Raw genomic sequence first — 23,364 nt, 5'->3', positions numbered from 1 at the left:
GAGGCGACCTCAACCTTGGACTAAATGAAGAAATTTAGTCCAAGGTTATTATAGTCTTCATATTTAGACTATAATGACACTCCCGGAACATCAGCATCTGTTCTATGGGAAGCAGGGAAAGCTGTGATGAGAGGTAAAATAATTTCTTTCTCATCACACAAAACGAAAGAAGAAAACAAAAATATTCAGGAACTAGAAAAAACCATCAAATCCTTAGAAGAAGCCTACGTGTGCGACCAAGATAAAGAAATAATGAACAAAATATGCAAAACAAAACTAGAATTAAATGAAAGTATTAATAAAAAAAACACAATTCCAAAGACTTCGCTTGCAGAATTTTGAACACAGTAACAAATCAGGTCGATTTCTAGCTAACCAGTTAAAAATAAATAAAGAAAAAACAACTATATGTGCTGTTAAAGATTTATCTGAAAACACAATATATGACCCTGGAAGAATAAACAGCATTTTTAGGGATTTCTATGAAACTCTATATTCATCACAAATACACCCATTTAAAAATGAAATTGATCAGTTTCTTGACAACACAACTCTTCCAAAATTACTAGACAGTCAAGCAATGGAACTGGATTCACCACTGACGCCAAGTGAACTCCAGGAAGCCCTGATAAGCATGCCCAATAATAAGGCTCCAGGTCCAGACGGCTACCCTTCAGAATTCTACAAAGAATTCTGGACAATTCTGGCACCAGTATTCCACGGAATGTTGCAGGAAATCGAGGAAAATGGCAGACTACCACCAAATATGAATTCTGCAAACATTAGTCTCCTGCTAAAACCAGGCAAAGACCCTTTATTTCCCTCAAGCTATCGTCCAATATCCCTTATTAATGCAGACCTCAAAATAATCTGCAAAGCTCTCTCAAAAAGATTAGAGAAGATAACCCCCCTTTTAATTCATCCTGACCAAACTGGTTTCATAAAAGGTCGGCACTCATCAACAAATGCACGTAGATTACTTAATTTAATAGACTACTCATACAGTAAAAAAATTGAAACCACAATATTATCTCTAGATGCAGAAAAAGCGTTTGACAGAGTTAACTGGAAATTTTTATTTGCAACTTTACACAAATTTGGTTTTGGAAACTCTTTCATAAACCGGCTAAGAATATTATATAATTCCCCAACAGCTTGTGTCAGAACAAATGACCAGACATCCTCCAGCTTCTGTCTCCTGAGGGGCACCAGGCAGGGATGCCCACTCTCCCCCTCACTTTTTGCAATTTTTATCGAACCACTAGCAACAGCATTTAGACAGGCTGCAACAATTAAGGGCATAAAATGTAAGAACATAGAACATAAAATCAGTCTCTATGCGGATGATGTGTTGCTTTTTCTCCAAAACTCACAAACCAACCTTTCTGAGGTAATCACTCTAATAAACTGGTTTTCAAGAGTTTCAGATTATTTCAATTAACTGGTCAAAATCTACAGTTCTTCCAATTATCTGCTCCTTCCATAATTCTTCTTCTGCCCCACTACAATCTGGAAATATTAAATATTTAGGTATTAATGTCTCTCCTAAGCTTTCAGACTTAACTAAATTAAACCACATCCCATTTCTAAAGAAAGTAGAAGGCGATCTGACTAGATGGAAATCTCTACCCATATCACTCATGGGAAGGGTCGCCACTATAAAAATGATGATCTTGCCAAAAATAAATTACTTATTTTTGATGATCCCTAACAAACCATCACAAGATTGGTTCAGATCTCTTGATTTGTATATTTCTAAATTCCTTTGGAAAGATAAACCCCCGCGTATCAGCTTAAAACCGCTACAAAGAACCAAGGATAGAGGAGGATTAGATCTGCCTAATTTTCAACAATATTTCTTAGCCAACAGGCTTCAGTACATCTCAGGATGGTTAAAACGTACCTTCTTAAATGAGCCCTGGCTAGATGTTGAACAGGCACTATGCAATAATCTAGAGATTTCTGACCTACCATTTATCAGCTCAAACATCAAAAGACATGAATGCTTTAAAAGCATCAACATCAGCTCTTCTCTGACAGCATGGTGGGAGTTTCTAAAAATAACGGAGTCTTCATTAATCCCATGCAAACGTACACCTATCTGGAACAACCCTGACATATTACAAAACAATAATGTGATTAATTTTCCAGAATGGAGTTGTAAAGGAATTAAATACTTAGAACATATAGTAGAAGGAACAGACTTTATTCCATTTGACAGACTAGTTATACAATATGGGATCAACAAGAAAAGATTTTTAGAATATCAACAAATTAAATCCATAGTAAAAAAGAAATTTAATCCCAGTGAAGCCGAATTACAAACACCACCAAGTGTGGTACACTTTCTTACACTTAAATCCCCTAAATTATTGTCTAAAATATACAGAACACTTTCTAAAATAGATGAATCAATATCCATTCCTATTGCAAAGTGGGAAGCAGATTTGTCAGTTGGCTTAGACCAAAACTTCTGGTCTCAGATTTGCTTAAAAACCTTTAAATTGATTAGAAATCCCAGTCTGCAATTAATACAATACAAAATACTACATAGAGTGCACTATACAGGTCATCGGATGTTCCAGATGGGCTTTACATCTTCCAACAACTGCTCACACTGTCAAGGCAATGCACCAGACAATTACATCCACGCTCTTTGGTTCTGTCCACCAGTGCAGAAGTTTTGGCGCGAGATATGTGAAGACTTATCAAATTGTCTCAAATGTAAAATTCCAACCTCCCTTTAGTGTGCTTGTTGGGCAAATTGGATGATGTCACTACAGAAACTAATACAGTCCACATGGTTTTTACTGCCCTATGCATCACCAAGAAAACGGTCCTCATGAGCAGGAAAAATAAAAATAATCTTAATTCTAGCCAATATAGAAACCATCTAATAGATCACATTAGTCTCGAGACAGCCTCTACCACCACATTAGATCAATCCCTCTGGGCTCCTTTGATCGACTCCATCACCTAGCGGGGCTGGGGGGTCGTAGTTTGGTCCCGCCTTCGCCATTGTGGTTGATGTGGAGGTTGGGACGGCTTAGGGCGTCTGAAGAACCCCTAGGGACGTTATCCCTGGAGGGCTTAACCCAGGGGTTGTGGTCATAACCTGGTTAGTGGCTCTGGTTGCTCTTAGAGGGTGTTCTCCTTGTGGCTGCGTGCAGCAGGCCTGGGGGAGGGTCTGTGCTGGAGGACGTAGGGGGCCTCTGGATGTCTGGAGCCTGGATCTCCTCCATGCCTGCTTCATGCCCTGGGGGACAGGGCTATGGCTCTCTACATCCTCTAGCAGACCATTACATGGGGAAACCTTTTGAATACAAGCGCGCTGATCCACACAGGTGTGCACACGGGTGTTCACTGTTCATAGACATAAACTACACCTTTATTGGCTGCTATTTCCAAGCACATTGTGCGCTGTCAGTCCTGCTTGCTACACAACAACATTCAATATTTAGTATTTACTGCTGTTTACACTTAGCTACATTAACGTGATGGTGTTGTGTTTAGTATGTTGCTTTGTTTTGTTTTGTTTTTTTCTCTTCTTTTTCTCTCAACAGGTGATCCAGGAGATTTTTTTTCTCTTCTGTCTCTTTTTAAGTGCCCTTTCTCACTGTCCCTCTTCCCTTCTGTTTTTCTTTTCCTTCATCTTTCTTTCTCCCTTTCCTATCCCTCAGTCATGTCTGTCCCATCTGTAACAACTGAAAATAAAATAAATAATAACAACAAAGGTCGATCAAATGGACCAATACGGCAAGGCCATGATGATCCGTTTGGCAAAGTAAATCCATTAGGTATCCTTGTTGGTCTTCAGACAACAATTCTGACGGCTAAAGAACCAAAACACATACAGCACGGTGACTGCCAATTTAACTTATAAGAACCAGAGAAAAGTGTGAATACAATCAAAAGGATTTAGCTGCTAGCAGGTTATGCAGTTCATTGTGTCTGTATCAGGTGTGATCCAAACTCACCTTCTAAATGGCCAATAGGAATGCAGTATTTTTATCATTAATGGAAAAATTGCATTTTACTGTCTTTGATATTTCTTCAAAGTAGTTTTTTCCCCCCAAAATTTCCAGCTTAACCACAACCTCTATGGATTCTTTGCTTGGATCCCCCCCCCCATCAGCACTGACCTTACATGGAGGTTTAATAGATGCTTAATGCCTGTTTGATGAATCAAGGTTAATTCTACCCATCTGTCACCAATTAATTAAAATGGCATTATGTGAGAAAAAAAGTGTTGTGTGTCACAAGACTTTCTTCTCTCACTTTTAAGCTCTTGCCCTTTAAGTGCCGATTTAGTGGGATTTAGTTGTGTCACCTGGCTTCCACTTTCTCACATTCATGCATATTCATTCATTCAGTCATTTGATTTACAAGGATTAGTCTCTATAGGTCTCTAGCTCTGCTGTCTCTGGAGAACAAGGCGACAAGTTCAAGAAAAAGAAGTTTACTTTTTCTTGAAAAACAGCTGGAAAAAAGGCAAAGTTACCTTTAAAATTCAGTAACTTATAGTAAACGGCCAGCAGAGGGCGATAGGACATAATTTCATTTGACGTCTGGAGGATTTAACTTAGTTTTTAACGCAGTAATTAATTATGTAATAGATTAGCGGCTACTACTAGTACTACAAAAGGATGGCTCTCTTTATTATTGATGCTTTAAATACTGAACATGATGTTCCTCTTACAGACTGCTCACTGGGCTTAACGTTAATTTCTCAGGACGCTCTTATCAGCTGTCGGTAGCTGATAAGAGCACCCTGACAATTAACCCTCTATTCACTGTTTCTCACATCACGAAACCAAAAACTGATTTCCGGTATTTGTCATAAACAAAACAAAACAAAAAACGACAGAGTATATTTAAACTGGTGTAAATGACTTGATGGCTCACAATGTGTGAAACGTGTTAAATCTATTTATTAGGAATGATATGAGGCAGGGGCGATTCTAGGTTCAAACTTTTAGGGGGCCTCAGCTCCCACTCATAATGTCACGTTATTAATATTAATGTAATATGCTGTTTCCAAATGTAATCAGTCCTTTTCACATTTGCAAACCTCAATTCAATTCATTGACATTAAAAATGTTTTTTTAAAGAGTCGTCTGGCCAAGAGGGCATCAGAGTTTGCAACAAATATAACACTGCTGTTCTATAATGTGACCAAAAAGGATTGGGCTGATTATAATTTAGGTGCAATAAGCCATACATTGTGTAAAATGACATGCCACTGTGCAACCATCAAAAACTATCATGCAGGCATGCAAAGGGGGCTCACTGAGCTCGTCTTATAACAGACTCACAGAGGCTCTGGTTAGAAAACTCAAAGGGCTGATGAAAACGAAGGGCTGATGTGTGTGAATCCCAGCCATTTAATCAGCAGCATGAGCTGATCAGACCTGAAAAGTGTCTTTAATGTGGAGAAAAACAGCCCAGGGCTCATGGTCCAACAGAGCCACTGGATGATGAAATAAGAAATAAGCGGATATATGGCATGAGGGTTTTGAGTGGTCTGATGGTTTTCCAAACTGTATCAGTCATACTTTTAAGTGGGGTTTCATTCAATGCATGATATTTAACAGAACTTTTGTGCAAGTGGATCTATTCTATAGCCTACATCAAGTGTGTCAAACATAAGGCCCAGGGACCAAAATCTGCTCAGCAAAGACTGAAATCTGGCCCACTGGATGATTTTGGAAAGTGTGAAGGAGGGCACACGTTTTGGACTTTTAGGTAAGTTTTACAAGCCAAGCCATCCATACTACACCAGAGTAAATAAGCAATAAATAGACATGGGTTTTTAAAATGTTTACAATAGAAATTTCGTTTATTTTAACAAAGAGTCCACAGTAAGTTCCTTGAAATTTAGTTGCGAAGACTCGCGAAGACTGCGAAGATTTTTTTCATTTATTACATTAGCATTTCTTTATCATGTAGAAGACACCTGCTGCGAATATTATCAGTCAAATTCAATGACCGCTGAGAAGCGGGTGTAGAAGAACTGAGAAATACAGATGAAATCTCACCTTTTTCCCCCTTAAGATATCTCTGGCATTAAACGCATAATTGAACTTCTTCACACTGACAGAACGTGCAGTCTCGCTGGTTCGACCCACTTAAGATCAAAATGTAAATGTGATCCAGATGTGATTAGCAGCTAATTACAGTTTTATTTCCACAGCAGACCCACCTTCGGTTTCCAAAGGTTTCTAAGGTTCATGTCCCCAGGGGAGGACCAACTTAGTCGTCGGCCTTCCTCCCAGCTCCTGGGTTGCGTCATGCTTGGGGACTTCACTCCAGTGAGGGACCTGCTTTGTGCTTTGTGGAGAGAGAGAGAGAGAGAGAGAGAGAGAGAGAGAGAGAGAGTGAGAGAGCGGCGTTCCCACCAACAGGACGGGATTCAAAAAAAGGGGGAAAAAAGCACAGCCAGCAGGCAACATCACCTGCAGAGCGAAACAGCGTTGGATTTCCCCGGTGGGAAACAGACATCCGTGTTGTTTTCCTGTATGTCAGAGGCTTACTGCGTGTAGAAGAATTCGCTCAAGTGTCTTTTCGGTGTTTTGTATCAGGAAAAAAAAGAGGCGCGCAGTTTTGTCCTTCTTGAGGACCCGGGACCTTGTTGACGCTCGGAGCGGGTACGATGGACCGCGTTTCCGCCGGGAATTCGCTCTTGGAGCCGGGCCGTGCGCACACATGGGGACTGTAGCGCTTCCAGCCCGGTTTGTTTAGCGGTTGAACCGTGTTTACTGTGCCGGGAGAGGAGGTCAGGAAAGCCGCGATGCCCACCAGGAACAGGTACAACCTGGTGGATGATGTGGCGGACTCGAGGGTGCCGCTCCACAACGAGGAAGCTTACCAGCACGGGATATATTTCCAAGCAAAGGTGAAGTCCGGAGAGAGCCCGAACCTCCTTAATATGCAGTGTTTTCAGAGTTACATGAGCCTGCTGTGTGCTGCTGGAGCGGCAGGTGCACTGGGCTGAAGTTTGAACACATGGTAGCTTTGCCTGCAGGTCCTCAACCTCACACATTTATTAGTGCACGCATACATCTAAAGTCTAAAATGTTAAAGACGGGACTCAGAGCAGATGTGGGATGACTCAATCGTCTAAAAGCCGATAAAGATAGATGATCGTTTTTGATGCTTTGAGTGCATTTGGGAGCTTTTCCCAACTTGCTGAATTATTAAGGTGATCGCGAAGAAACCAGACAGTATTCAGCTTTAATGATTGCTTTTATAGTGGAGATGCAGCTCGTGATTGCTTTCATCATTGGTTGCTTTTTTTTTTTTTTTAAGATTATTTCCAATAATAGCAGTAATGGTTTGCAATAGATGCGAACAGATAATTAAAACAAAATCTGTTTTCTTAGATGTGGAAGTGATGTTAGATCCCGCTGTTTTTGTCAGATTAACAGTGCAGGACTTCAAAAGTTTCGGTTTCCGTTTATGTGAAACAGGAAAAGAAGCTGAAAATAGCAAATATCTGGCACTTTGCACAAAGTCATATTGATGGACCAATCGCTGTGTGAGTCATAGGCACATGCGTCTTTAACTGTATTCTGAGTCTGTTTGTTGTTCCGTTTGATCAGCAAACCGAAAGGGTTAAAAAAAAGGGAGTGTTTCTGGTCCAAAGTTCATTCACATGGGTGCTTGTATCTTGTATCTCACTGGGCCTGCTCAGCAGCAGGGTGATGTCACTGTTCCTTTCTTTCGCTGAGTGTCCCATAACTCCTCAGCACAAACCTGATATTTACTGTGAATATACAACACTTTTCAGTCAGATAAAAACAGTAAAATATAAAAGATGAATCCCCCCCCCCAAACAAAAACCAAACAAACAAACAAAAAGAAAAATATGCATGATGCATTTCTAAATTCAAACACCATGAGCTGCAGAATGTACACAAGACAATGAGTTATTAAATTTAAAAAAAGGAAAATCCTATTTACCAAGTAAGCAATAAATTAAGGCCAGTGTTGCTGAAGATCTCAGACAGTTTACTGTAAAATGATAGAGACATCAAAGGCGTCATTGTCCCCAGAGCCCCTTAATTACACAGGCGCGTATTCAAATATATGCAAGCCACAAAGAGCTCATTAAAAAGGCATAGCTTTGCTTTGTTTGGGTTTTTTTTGTCATACATTAAACACATTTTGTCTTAGAGACACCCTGTTTGACACTTTGCAAAGAAAATCTGTGATTGGCTGTGTTAGCTGATCTGGGGCGAGCAGTACCACATGTTGGAGGCTCGGTGAAGACGGCTTTTTTCTTTTATTGAAGTGAACAGTCTAAGTGATCCCTAATTTTGGTGCCGTTTGATAACACCCCCCCCCCCCCCCCCCCCCCCCCCCACTTGTCTTCGGGAGGCTGTTTATCTTCCAAGGATGAAAATGGAAAAAGAAATTGCACATTTAATCTTGTGAAGGCAGAATGGCTTTGGGAGTAGAAGCACGAGGGATTGGATACACTGATCTCAGTTTGTGGCTAAGGAATATTAATTGTGCAGCTGTTTTCCATGGGACAATACCTGACGCTGATGCTTTGTGTATGTGTGTTTGCGTGTTTATTGCAGTACGTGGGTAGTCTTGACGTGCCCAGGCCCAACAGTCGGATGGAGATCGTGGCAGCCATGAGGAGAATCAGGGTAAGAGCCAAAGACAGTGTCATCCTATGTTTAAGCCTGGAAGCAAAGACACACACACACAGACTCACACACTCATCAGTGTGTGAGTCCAGCGGTGAGTGGGCCTTGATGGAGGACAGAAACTACCTTTACAATAATAGGAGAATCGCACACACAGTAGAAAAAAAAAGAGCATGCTGTTGTCAGAAGGTATTTGTTCCGAGGAGGCAGTGGTGCCTGGACAGCGTGTCACGGCTTCTGACGTGGGAAAACAATGCAAGGATGAAAAAGTAAAAGGGCTGAGGTGGATTGTGTGGCTCTCTTTGCTGTGTCTCTTTGCCTCTTTGAAAAATGGGGAGGAAGCGTATACATACATGTTGTGACTGCCTTTGAACAAACTCAGCCTGTGGCTTTTGATTTTTGCATTCTGTTGAGCGGATAGTTTTTGTTTTTTTTTCCTCAAATCAGCTTTATAGTATAAGATGATGACCCCCCCCCCCCCTCTCCGCCCCCCTCCTAGCTATAAAATCATATCATTGTTACTATCATCTTTGCCCCAGAAGGCCGGTGGTTTCATCAGGAAGCTAACACAAAGCGAAATCAGACAGCCAGGCTGGTCCTGTAATCTAAGTGTGACTCACTAGATGTGCTTGGTTCAAACATGACAAAGCTCTTAGCTTTAGCCGAGTGTGTGTGAGCTACTAAAAAGTCATAATGTGTATTTACCCCCCTGAAAAATGCACAAGATTTAAGGACACTCATGCAAGCATCTCTTGGGGGTTCTATGTTTTACCCTTTTCGGGTAAATTTAAAACACTGCAATAGTGTGAACTTCAAATTTGTATAAACATTTGTACAACCGCATTTGTATAAACATAATGCAACCCTACATCTGGAAAAAAGCAGGGTTGCTCTATAAACCTGTGAAAGCTGTTGGGGGGTGACGATAACACACCTCTAAATTTACCACAATTCCAGCAAACCTGTAAATCAATAAAGGTGTAGAGTAAACATGATCATAAGGGTGATACAGCACAGGCTGCAGGTACAGACAAGGAAGGAAGATGCTGCTGGTTGCTACAAGAAAAAGATCATCTTGTACATTTCAAAAATGTACAACACTTGCAACACAGTGAGATCTGTTTACTATGTATTTATGAAGCTCCCATATAAAAATACACAATTTGTCATTAGTGATTATTCATGTTCATGTCTAAGAGTGCGCTCTCATTCGGATGCATACATGTTGGGGTTGTGCATATCTGTATATTCACTTCCTTTCAGAGCCAAAGAAAGCTGCTAAAGCTGCAACTATTAGTGTATTTAAAAAAAATATGACGTAATAGGAAATTATTAAAGCTCTGATTTGTGTCAAATAGTCTCCTGATGACTGTAAATATGATAGTGTGGCTGTCAAACAATTTGGTATCATTTTTATAGATTTTTTCATGTGTTCACAACTACATGCATCAACATGCATGGAAGTGTACCCAGGCACAGGGAAAGCATGTAAACTCCCCATAGAGAGTGCCCAGCTGAACATGGGACCCTCATAGTGTGAGGCAACAGTGCTCACCACGTTACCACTGTACCACCCTATTTACCTGATTATTATTCTTTTGCACTTATTTCAATTCATTGCATAGAAAAAAAAGTAATCAAAGATCAAAAATCCATTTTATAGAACAGTCCCACTTCAGCTCTTTTAGAACTTCGCTCTTCTCTGCAGATGGTTGACAGAACAACCATAGAACAAGCCGGAATCACCCACAGACCAATCGTCAAACATAGTTTTGATGCCGCCTCCATCTGACAACAAACACTCTCTGCAGGTAGACAGGCTGTCCACGAGGTTGCCTTTGCACTAGCCCCATTCAGGCGTAAAACACACTTAAGACTGATACACATATTTGTTCCAAAATATGGGCCAATATTTTTTCTTTTAGACTCGTGAAGCATAAACATTTCTCTAGAATTTGTTATGTGTAGTTATTTTTGAGGCCTTGTTAATTCAATTCAATTCAGTTTTATTTATACAGCGCCAAATCACAACAACAGTTGCCTCAACATGCTTTATATTGTAAGGTAGTAATCATACATATGGAAAAACCCAACAATCATATGACCCTCTATGAGCAAGCACCTTGGCGACAGTGGGAAGGAAAAACTCCCTTTTAACAGGAAGAAGCCTCAAGCAGAACCAGGCTCAGGGAGGGGCGGGGCCATTTGCCGCGACCCGTTGGGCTGAGAGAAGGAAACCAGGATAAAAGGTATGCTGTGGAAGAGAGCCAGAGATTAATAACAAATATGATTCAGTGCAGAAAGGTCTATTAACACACAGTGAGTGAGAAAGGTGACTGAAGAAGAAATACTTAGGACAATATAAGAATGCAGTTTAAAAATAATCTTGCTTTATTGTCACAAGACATGGATTATCTGTTTAAACTGCCCAGCTGCTATGTTGCCAGCAGTGGAGAAACTATGCAACATCACCACTTCTTAACTTTAGAAATTTGCATGCAACGGCTGTTATAGATGCCAATACTGATATATTGCCAAATAGCTAATATCGGCCAATATATCAGCCCTAAAGATATATCAGTCGGGCTCTAAGCTATTCCAGCATCCACAACAGTTGTAGAGGAACCGAGTTATGTGACGTACACATGGTTGCCTACTCACCAGACCTTCTAGAGAAAGCTACCATTTTTAATCAAACTTGTTTCCTTTATGTAGATTTTGTCAGCAAAAACTAAACAGCAACCTAAAAGAATAAAGTCAACACAGATGTGCCAAATACTCCTGGAGTTTATGTTTTAGGTCTGTTTTCCAAGTGAAATGTAATTAGCGTTGTATAGATGTATTTTGAGTAGCCTTCCTTATTTTCACTTCATCCTTTTTTACAAAAGCAAAGAGGCTCGTCTTTGATTTAATGCGCGACCGTTTGGCTGAGGCACTGAGCAGAGACTCCGCGGTGCGAAGCATGATTAAAGAGAGTGAGGAATAAACTGATGGCAGCGGGAGAAAGACTTGGGAGAAGGAAGTCCTGGAATCTAGCAGGGTTGTGCGGTAGCTGGCAGAGCCGTAGTCGTTTCATATCCCTCGGCTAATCTCTTTGGTCTCAGTGGATGTGAGAAAGCAGGCGCAAACATGAGAAGGGAGAGAGGAAGGGCAGACAGCACAGACCATCATCTTTGTATAAACAGTGGATCTGGGTTTGACAGAACGCAGGAGTCGTGCTAGTTTTTGGGTGGTTTTTTTTTCTTGTTTTTTCACACACCTGCCATTCCCACGGAGAGAAAGTGAATAGACACAATTTTGTATCCTGTGGATCTTTTCAGAGTCGCTTTTTTTGTTAGACGTCCTCCCATTATGGCTGACTGGTCATACTGTGTTGGTTTTGTCTGAATTTGCTTCATTCAGTGTGACCAGTGACATAGAAAGTTTGCGAGTCTGTGTGTGTGTGAGGTTGAGTGCTCTATAATAGTGAGACCTCTTGTATTCTAACAACCTCCACAATCGATTAACGAGGCAGAATAACAAAGGCTGGTGTTGCTGCATCCACACGGAAAGATTTGCGGTCTTCCACGGCTCACTGCCTCAGAAAAAGGGCGTGTGTATGTAATGGAATTTCTTTGGGAGACAAACGTGTGCTATTTACAGGAGGCCACAGACTCTCTACAAAGAAAAACAAGTTTGAGGCTATTCTCTCTCATTTTCCCCTGACCCGCCTCACCCCCCTCTCCACTGCTGTTTTCTTTCCATACCCTCACTCTTCCCCTACCAAAATAGACTGCCTCGATTTAGCCCATCTCTGGCTATCGACTCAGTGCTGACAGGAATAGATTTTAGGCTGAGGGCAGGCTACGCATGCTTCTCTTTGAATTTTGATCGGCCCTAATGGGATTTTAAGCCTCCCGCACGTGTCTTTCAGGATGCATCTTCCTTTCCCAGACTGCCAACAGTCAGGTTTTTACATCCTTTCTTTCTTTCTGCATTTGTCTCTGCGTCTGTCTGGATCATCTCATGAGAAGAGCCCCTGTCTGCCATGCGAGAAGGAAGGATACTTTTTTTTTTCCACGTTCCTGCTGTTTTAGTTTGGCTTCGCTGATTCTGTTAGTCTTCTGAGAGCTTGCAGAACTGTCATGATTGTGTCAGATGCAGATATTGGGCTGTCGAGGGGGATGAACCTGTCACGGGGTACAGCAGAACTTTTTACATGAGTTAGTTTTACTTTGTTGAGTTTTGTTTATCATGCCTATTTTATAGTCAGACATAACTCCGACTGTAGGTAGAACAACTGTTTTGTTTTGGTTTTTGACATGACAGTAGCTGATTGTTGAATAAGTAAATATTGGTGTGTAGTACTGTCATTACTTCTTCCAGTTTCTCCCAGCAGCCCAGGATTTTGTCAACAATTATCAAGCTGCAACTTCAGGGTTTAACAAAAGGACACCCCAAAAACCGCAGTACCTCTAAACACCACGTGAGGCTGGTTTCAAATATGACTCAAATCCTACAGACTTCCATTCAGCTCATTTACACCTTCATAACAAAAGCATGTGCTTAACATAGATACTGCAGGTCCATGGGCACTAACTGAGATCTGTCTATGCTACACCTGCACAAGTCTGAGCCATTTAACTGGAAGTCTACAAGTTTTTTTTGTGTGTGTATTGTACCTTTTTGAAACATTTCCAAGACAATATTATAACAAGCAATATAAACTGATCTGCAGTTGAATGCACAAAAGGACGGTGGCGAAAGTTATCTAGGATGAATTAGCATTTGTTCTAGAATTTGTGATATTTTGTATGATAGCAAGAAAAAGCTAGCTAGTATTTGTCAACTATCAGCTTCGCTCAAATGATTTCTTTGGAGCCCTTTGAAGACACTGATACTTCAACACACCAGAACCAGGAGATCTGGCTATCTTTTATATACAGTCTATGTCAAAAACCATCAAGTCACCAGACAAATTGAAGGAATCTGCAGTCGAAAGCATGTGCGTTTGTTTTTAACCATCTTCTTTAATTCTTCTTGTTCATTCACTCAGTTGTCATACAACATACTGCATCACTGTGATACTGGTCAACTTATTTGGCAGTGGCACAAATCATTTAGAGAATGACTGAAATATTAGTATTCATTTCCTTCCAGTCTGTTTCCATCGTCCATTAATTCTTAAAGGTCAAATTTTGGCAACTAGCCCTAACAACTGTTTTCCCGTGCCTGAAGGCTCCTAAACATACCACTTAGTCATAGCACTTGTGAATGAGTGTGACGTTCATAAATGAGGCATTTCGCTCAAAGCCTCTTGTAGACTCAAAGTTAGATTAAAACACTTCAGATAATCACATAACATGGCCAGGTATGACTGAACTGCAGTCAGGACTCAACATGAACAGTTCCTGAGTTACAGTTTTGCAAAACAGTTACACACCCTGCATGTCCCAGAAAGCCAGGGGAGAAATGAAAGCACAGCTTAATTCCAGGCAGTTGTAGATCTACAGCAAAGTGGGGGTGGTTGGTCACCACGTGTGAATGGGGGGGATACTCTGTTTCCAGAGAGGCATGGACAATAATGAGAGGTTATTGTCTTTTTTTTACTTTGTATTCATGCTAGCTTAATGGCAGATGTACAAGAGCATAGTCGGTGACCTATATGTGTAGTGGATTAGACGTGATCTCAGCTTTGAAAGGGTGCACTCATCTTTTGTTTACCCGGGGTGAACAGTGGTACCGTCTTCTTGATTAACAGTAAAAAAGTTACAATTTGTGACCTGCTGCGTTTGAGCCTGGTAACACTAAAAAGTGGCACAGAAGAATTTTAGCTATAGAAAATCTATATTTTGTAAAGTTGATGTCGCCAAGCTTGAGTCACTGTGCAATTAGTCTAGTACCGATACCTTTGTAATGCCACAGTTCTTAGTATTACACGTGCTACTAAATATATTTTAAATCAATCAAATGAACACATTCCAACAAAATTTTTAAATATACTCAAACTGACAGGATGAATGCTATTCTTTTCTGCAGCATCTGGTTATTTTGATGTGACAAGTTGTCTTTATCCTTTGTAAAAGTTGTATTCAGTACTGCAGTTTGCAAAAACTAATAGCAGAATTTTAGGATGCTGAGAAACAAGGCAGAATGTGGAGCAGAGGAGAGAGACTAATTTGTTTCTAAATTGTCACAATCAAACCTTTTTATTCTGAAGGTTATTTGTACCTTTGATCCTCGTCATATGTAACCATCATTCAGAATGAACCAAAGCTGACCCTGATGTGAAGCATTCATCCAGATTTGCTTTGTCTCCTCACAAAATCCACCGATTGTATAATTCAGTGGAATTCGGTTGATTTTGTAGTAAAAATTCAACAGTTTGAAGTGCTCATGAGAGCAGCTTCACTGTAACGTTCACTGGAAATTAATTCACGGAAACTTTATTCCACATTCAAAATATGCAACACAAGTGAGCACTAGCTATTATGTAATATTTGATTTTGTCTGATAGTGTGGTGTATATTCCTGGTGTGTGGGGTAGATAAATATCCTAAAGGGACAGCAAGTCTTTCTTCACATGGTTGGACAGACGGCTAGTAAGTGGTCCCTGTCTCCAGTACCAGCTTCACATGCACAGACACACAAGCTTCTCCTTTCATCATCATCCCTAAGGATATGCTTTCTTTCAGCGCCACAATTAGTCAAGTCTTATATACTCTGATGTCCCTACACTCACCCGAAGCAACGGAAAAGACATTTCTAAAACCATGAACTCAATCCTGCTGCACAGCCTGAAAGCACAGTTTTCCATAGGCATTCAATGTCCATTAGACTCTGTACCTCAGCACACAGTTCAGGTTTTATTATATTAACCAGTTAAACTCATTTGGAGTGTGTTTTTAGATATAAAATGATTTACATTACGGTGGTATGGTCTCTGAAAGTGTATAGCCAGAACCTGAGCGGTCCTGTAGCCTGCCTATTTCCACTGTTAATGCTGCCACAAAGCCTGCCGTAGCTAATCTCGAGTACAAACACAACTAAAGTCAACGAACCAGCAAGTGGATATGCTTCTGTGTATTGTTGGAACACATATGCCAGGTTCCTGCCAGAAAAGACACCAGTTCTAGGTGGATAGGACAGTACAAATGACCAAATTACCCCCCCTGCTAAAACACTCATTGTGCTGAGATAGACAGAACAGCCAGTCTGCGTATGTGCAACTCTCCAAGGAGAAACGGGGATGAACACCATCTGACAGGTACAGGTTCGTAACATTTGTCTTGTTCTTCACTGACTTTTTAAAATTGTATTTTTTTCATAATGAAAAAATGGTTACCTGCAGTAGCATGGTTCAGTGACATGTGGTGACTGCTGTTGCTGTTTAAGGTTGAGCTCAGTTTAAATACTTTGTACAGTGCTGTGCCCCTGTGTCACACTTACATTTAGATCATCAAACGTATTTTAATATTAGATTTATTAAGGCAAAAAGGCTATTCAAACCTACCTGGCCCTGTATGATAAAGTAATTGTCCCCAAAACCTAACAACTGGTTGTCTCACCCTTGGCAGCAAGGACTGCAATCAAGTCTTTGGGATGACTGGCAATGAGTCTTTCACAACTCTGTAGAGAAAGTTTGGCCCACTCTTTTTCACAGAATTGCTTTAATTCAGCCACATTTGAGTATTTTTAAGGATGAATGGCCTGCTTAAGGTCATGCCAAAGTATCTCAATTGGATTTCCATCCCAGTCTTCACTAGGCAAACAACAGTTTTTAGCAGGAACAATATGCTAATTCAGTGCTGTAGGAATTCAATTTTATGGCGTATTTTCCAATTATGTCCACAAAAGTTTAAATAAGGCAAAACTCAACTACAGTTAAGTTGTCAAATGATTTAAAGGAGCATTGAGAGAAGCAGGATGTGCCAGTCTAACTTGTGGCATTGCCAAGAGTTTAAATATTCATGTAAATGTGTTATTTCAGTCTTATTTAACAAACTAATAAGCATCCCACAAACCTGTTTTTCATCTTCGATGTGGAGGAGAGTACAGTTAAGACTGAGAAGTGTGTAATGAATGTTTTTAAAGATGAGTCAGAAACATTGTAGAAGAAACTGTGAATGTGCTGTTTTCTATACAGGGAGTGCAGAATTATTAGGCAAGTTGTATTTTTGAGGAATAATTTTATTATTGAACAACAACCATGTTCTCAATGAACCCAAAAAACTCATTAATATCAAAGCTGAATGTTTGTGGAAGTAGTTTTTAGTTTGTTTTTAGTTTTAGCTATTTTAGGGGGATATCTGTGTGTGCAGGTGACTATTACTGTGCATAATTATTAGGCAACTTAACAAAAAACAAATATATACCCATTTCAATTATTTATTTTTACCAGTGAAACCAATATAACATCTCCACATTCACAAATATTTTTTTCCCCTCCTTGTAAATCTCACATTTGATGATGGACTGCAGGTTCTCAATGGGGTTCAGATCAGGTGAACAAGGAGGCCATGTCATTAGTTTTTCTTCTTTTATACCCTTTCTTGCCAGCCACGCTGTGGAGTACTTGGACGCGTGTGATGGAGCATTGTCCTGCATGAAAATCATGTTTTTCTTGAAGGATGCAGACTTCTTCCTGTACCACTGCTTGAAAAAGGTGTCTTCCAGAAACTGGCAGTAGGACTGGGAGTTGAGCTTGACTCCATCCTCAACCCGAAAAGGCCCCACAAGCTCATCTTTGATGATACCAGCCCAAACCAGTACTCCACCTCCACCTTGCTGGCGTCTGAGTCGGACTGGAGCTCTCTGCCCTTTACCAATCCAGCCACGGGCCCATCCATCTGGCCCATCAAGACTCACTCTCATTTCATCAGTCCATAAAACCTTAGAAAAACCAGTCTTGAGATATTTCTTGGCCCAGTCTTGACGTTTCAGCTTGTGTGTCTTGTTCAGTGGTGGTCGTCTTTCAGCCTTTCTTACCTTGGCCATGTCTCTGAGTATTGCACACCTTGTGCTTTTGGGCACTCCAGTGATGTTGCAGCTCTGAAATATGGCCAAACTGGTGGCAAGTGGCATCTTGGCAGCTGCACGCTTGACTTTTCTCAGTTCATGGGCAGTTATTTTGCGCCTTGGTTTTTCCACACGCTTCTTGCGACCCTGTTGACTATTTTGAATGAAACGCTTGATTGTTCGATGATCACGCTTCAGAAGCTTTGCAATTTTGAGACTGCTGCATCCCTCTGCAAGATATCTCACTGTTTTTGACTTTTCTGAGCCTGTCAAGTCCTTCTTTTGACCCATTTTGCCAAAGGAAAGGACGTTGCCTAATAATTATGCACCTGATATAGGGTGTTGATGTCATTAGACCACACTACCTTCTCATTACAGAGATGCACATCACCTAATATGCTTAATTGGTAGTAGGCTTTCGAGCCTATACAGCTTGGAGTAAGACAACATGCATGAAGAGGATGATGTGGACAAAATACTCATTTGCCTAATAATTCTGCACTCCCTGTATTCAGATTAGCACTCTGTTTTCTATAATGTGCCGGCAGTTTTTAAAGACACACAAGGTTAAAAGTCTTTTTTTCATAATCGCAACAAAAAAGTCTATTTGACCACGTGTCCGTTTGTCATATTACTTAAAATATACGTGCCATCTTTGGAAGTTGTGCTTCTCTGCCTGGGGGCATTCTTCCTTAGCATGAGTAGGCAGATAAAACTGGGCCTATCGTACTTTAGTATCGTTTGTTGGATAATGATTGAGGAAAGTGCTGCAGGCTTTCGAGCTGGCAGGATAGGCTGCCCTACTTCTAAATGGATTTGGAGTCGCGTGTGCGTTTGTGTGGGTGTGCGCGCCTGCACATTCATTTCACTTCTCTCATCTTCTTCCAAAGTGCTACATATAAAGCCTGAAGGTCTCAATCTTCCATTCCCCCAATTCAGCTCCCCAAGACCCTGATCTTCTTTTTGTTTTACTACCGTATTACTCTCCCTCTCATCATTCCTCTCCTGTCTCAGATGTGCCGTGGTTCAAATATGCACAAAGCAGTTAAGGATTAAGCTCAGGTTGATGCAAACGTACCTCCATCAGTTAGTTACACATTACTCTTGCTCCTTTAACAGCTTCCTACTGCTTACTTGGGATGTCTTGATACCTTTAATGTAGCAAATTTATGATTTCCATATTTGGAGACACAGCTAAAGCATGGCTAATTTCCAGTTTGAATTGAACTCATCAACTCAGGTGAACCAACACTCCTCCTGACATGAATGTGGTTCAGTGTTCTCATCAGTCAGTCAAGCAATAAATTATTTCCTTCCTTCCTTATCTCATCTCACCTCATCTTAGTCACCATCTCTTTCCTTCCCAAAGCTGAGCTCTTTTAACCTTTGTCTGTGACAGTGATATTTAACTTGTATTTATATGGATTTATAGGACTTGCTTGCAATTAGGGCTGGGCCATATCATACCGTTCGATATAATGTTGGGCAATGATAAGAAAATGAAATATTGCGATAGAATATGGGTAAAATGCGCATGCGTAGTGCCTTTGTTTTCATATGCACATGGTGGAAAAAGCACGGCGGCGACGGAGAATGAGAAGGGCGAAAGCGGATCGTTGAATGAAGAGGATGAACCAGAATTGGTTTGTAAAAATGGTGCAACTTCAGTGGTGTGGAACTGGTTTGGCTTTCGTCCGTCAGATACACAACAAAGCACAATTTTTGGTAGACCATGCAAGCAGGAAATACGGCACACTTAAAATCAATCCTTTGATTTTCTGAAAAATTGACAGTGCCCCTTATAATCCGGTGTGCCTTATGTAGGAATTCTGGCTGTGCTTACTGACCTCGAATCGATTTTATGTGGTACACGACGCTCAAAAATCTGTCAAAAAATTTTTTAGTACGATACTACGAAGCCGCACCGCTTGATGGATTTTCGGAGCATTACAGTTATCGTAGTCAGGAGCCTCGCAGAGTGATACGTACTGTGCTTCAACATAATACTGCCTTATTGTGTGCGTATAACCTCTTAAGTTTTGTGGATATTATACATGGTTATGCTGAGGATATGTCGACCAATTTCCACTGGAAATGCCTTTTGGTTAAACTGTCAGCAAGGAATTTGCATTTGCACTGTTAAATTTTTAGCTTTGATGCACATAAAAAACAGCTGCTTTAAGTGAAAATACATTGATGGGTTTTTTTGCACTAATAAAGTTGTGGAGTTGTAAAGTATTTTGTCTTGCATCAGTTATATCGTCAGTGATATCGTTGTTGCAAATTTTCATATGTATATCGTGATAAATATTTTTGGCCATATTGCCCTGCCCTACTTGCAATTAATATATACCTTGTTTTAAGTTGCATGTAAATCTGTTATGCAAATCTAATTGAATTAAAAGCTGTGCATTTTCAAAAGGCAGTCCCACATTTATGTGTATTATGGACTGATACATAGAAAGCACATTCGAGTGTTTAATTGAAGTAAAAGGCACCTTGTTTTTAGCCTCATTCACCCAATCACAAAGCACTTTATTCTGTGTTTGTCTAACATTCACTCACACACTCACATGGGTGGAAACTTAGGGTTCAACATCTTTCCCAAGGATAATTCACATGTAAACATGTAGACCGGAGCTAGGGATTAAAATAGCAACCTTCCAATGACTAGATGACCCACCACGGCTGCTCCACGGTATAATGAGCTCTAGTAGATGTTTCTTCTTTGTGGACAGGCTGTGATCACATGACCAGTGATACTGGGACTCTGAGGCTTACTGCTCTTTGTGGATATATGAGCAGATCTTACATGAGCTATCACGACTGCTTTCCAGACCCTAGCCAGTATAAAGTTAGTATAAAGGTGGAATTTGCACATTACACTACAAAGTGTTATCAGCTTAAATTGAAATCTATAAATTCTGAGCTAACCTGACACTGATGATGGACACCGCAACCAGTAGTTGTAAGATATTCCACGCCTTAAACTTAACCACCTTATTGCAAATGCACTCCTTTGTCCATTGTAGCCTTGGAATAACACACAAATATTATGTTTGTTATTATTTAAACAACAATTCATTAATATTAGATAAAACTATAAATTTCCAGTATCATGTCACTTGCTGAGCAATACTATTTACCTTTGAAAATGTAATAATCATGTGAATGTAATATTATGTGTATGGCGATATTTGTTCAGCTGTTTGAAATAACCTGCCCATTGAAAAAGTGTAACAAGCTAGGTTCTGAACGTAGCTTTATTGACATCTGGATCCACGTACTCAGGATTGATGTAAAGAGGATAAAGCATGTGAGTGTGTGCAGGCAAGACGTTGTGGTGCCACTGCTTTCTGATTTGAATGTATGCTTGGCATCAGCTGGTAGAATCAGCCTGCAGCACAAGAGAAGTTATAAAATGATGTATAAAACTGCCAATCAGATTTAATAACTTAATAACTGAAGGTGCCAGATTGACATTACTTATTGTTCCCACTCATTTGTACCTCTGACGGCACCCACAAGCCAGTGAATGCGATCAAACTAAAAGCAATCTAGCATAATTCTCCAGTTACTGTATCGCACATTGGCAGAGCCAATGATGTTCAGTGGGAGATTTTGTATTAACATAGATATCTTTGAGGCCACAACCTAACATATAATATATATGTTAAGTTGTTGCAAACATATATCAAATTGTTCAAATACTTTGTAGCACCAAACCTCTCAATCACAGCTTTTTTCATGTTCACTTCAAGTAAGACGTTTGTTTGACATAAGGTGAGCACAACGTTCCTTTTTAACATTATTAATTATTGTTAATATCTTGCTCTCTTCGACAGTGCATCTTTTATCCTCTCTCTTTCCCCTCGCCTCCAATCGGTCGCAGCAGATGGCTGCCCCTTCCTGAGCCTCCAGCTGGTTTTGCTACAGGTTTCGTCCTGTTAAAAGGGAGTTTTTCATTCCTACTGTCACCAAGTGCTTGCTCATAGGGAGGTCATGTGATTGTTGGGGTTTCCTCTTTGTTATTGTAGGACATTTACCTTACAATAGAAAGCGGCTTGACATGACTGCTGTTGTGATTTGGCGCTATGTAAATAAAATTGAGTTCAGTTTAGTTTGTCCTTTACTCGCAAATTTGTGAACTCACCTAAATTTGATGTCTGTGGCACCAACGGATGTTTAGTAGGGAAGCTAGAGCTCTTCTTTCTTTTAAACAGAAACGTCGTTGTCACTGGATCATTGAACAGTTCACAAACTAGACAAAGCTTGATTATAAACATAATCTGCCCAGCTTTGATGCATACTCTATTACATACAGTGCTGAGAGTGTTTTAAACAATAGTCTAAGTCAGTCTACTGGATGATCTCACCATTTGTGAACTGTGAGTTTATCCAGTTTATCATGTCAACATGTATTATCCACAGTAGCTGCTAATACCACTCTGTGATTGGCCAATACAGGCTCATACTTGTCTATTAACAATATCTTTGTCTTACAAAGAACCGTGTTCCTGCAGCATAAGCAGTATAGGTTAAAATACAGATAAAATAAAAACTGTTGTATTTTTAGTGGACTGACTGAAGACAAAAACATCAAGGCTTTCATGTTTTGTGATTTCCTTTACAGATTTTATGTAACAAACTGCTGCAGTGAAAGTTGGAGAAACTGTTTGCTGCATTCATTGTTATCTTCACAAGCATCAAGTCATCAGGGCAGAAGAACTGAATGAATAATGAGGGAAGAGACAGCCCACAAGCTGTATAATGATATGCACTGGAGGCTTTAGCTTATTTTGGGAGCAGAATCTCAATTTCCTAAACTCTGAACTCTTTCATGTTTTCTTGTGCTTCCTTTGAATAATTTGATCCCAGCTGAATTTCTGTGTAATCTTTGACTGGTCTGGTTTCTCACTTTCTCTGCCTGTCTTTGGTGGCTTTTGATAAAGCCTAAGCTCCTTAGATCTTGTTCTTTTTTCATGTCTATTTGTCTCTATTTCCTGTCACCATCACCTAGATTAGGTACATCAGACAAGTGCAGGAACATGTTGTAGCTTTCCAGAATGATCCTGACTCCATTATACCAGCAAGCAATTTCATTCTGCTGACCATCTGTAAAAGAACTTTGGACACAGTCATATCAAATGTCAGTCATATCACCAACCTGTGTCTCTGTTGAAGAGCCAGCTATTTGTGAAAATCTAATTAGATGCCCACAGCAGCCATTGGGGAGCACTTGTGCCCAAACTGAAAAATCCCATGAGTAGATTGCCATGAAACTTGTCTCCAGAGAATAAATCCTTTACTTCTAGTGCCTCGTTAAGCCCAATAAACTTTATATGGAATGCGTCTGCAGTTACTGATTGTCTTTAAAAAACTAGCACAAACATGAATTCACCCAGAAGGCCATCAGTCAGTAATTTACTTCATTTAGCACCATGATCAGATACAAGTGCAATTTTTCCTTTATGGTGGTTGCTCCATCACGTCCCCCAAAGAGCCAATTAGAGCCAATCATTTTTATGCATTCATGCACAAGAACGGTAGAGGGTCTGTTCTGTTTTGGGGGATTTCACTGACAAATGTCTAGATGTGGTATTTATGAATACTTTATGAATACTTTATGAATGTTGGCTCTCTTTTCCTATTTTTTGCATAGGGGACTTGCTTCTTTAAGGAGCTAAACTAAACTAATATTGCCCCAGAT

At 40.2% G+C, this 23,364-nt stretch overlaps 1 protein-coding gene across 3 annotated transcripts in view; it reads left to right on the top strand.

Moving 5' to 3' along the window:
* The first annotated feature begins 6,374 nt into the window (after window positions 1-6,374).
* Window positions 6,375-23,364, top strand: part of LOC147326181 (carboxyl-terminal PDZ ligand of neuronal nitric oxide synthase protein) — a 54,229-nt gene continuing 37,239 nt past the window's right edge. The window contains exons 1-2 of one of the 3 annotated variants that reach the window (XM_086301201.1): window positions 6,375-6,895; window positions 8,586-8,657. In XM_086301201.1, the coding sequence (XP_086157327.1) occupies window positions 6,791-6,895; window positions 8,586-8,657 (177 nt within the window). In that variant the 5' untranslated portion in view covers window positions 6,375-6,790. Of the gene's footprint in view, window positions 6,896-8,585; window positions 8,658-12,414; window positions 12,606-12,662; window positions 12,837-23,364 lie in introns of those variants that run through there. The other 2 variants (XM_086301202.1, XM_086301203.1) reach the window with 2 other exon arrangements.

The sequence above is a fragment of the Aulonocara sp. 'chitande type north' Nkhata Bay genome, linkage group LG7 (genome assembly GCF_057382095.1).
Source record: "Aulonocara sp. 'chitande type north' Nkhata Bay isolate Kocher_YH1m ecotype deep benthic linkage group LG7, A_spYH_male_GT1.1, whole genome shotgun sequence".
NCBI classification, from domain to species: Eukaryota; Metazoa; Chordata; class Actinopteri; order Cichliformes; family Cichlidae; genus Aulonocara; species Aulonocara sp. 'chitande type north' Nkhata Bay.
Note: the sequence above shows the minus strand (reverse complement) of the source record. Positions and strands in the feature narration are given on the sequence as shown.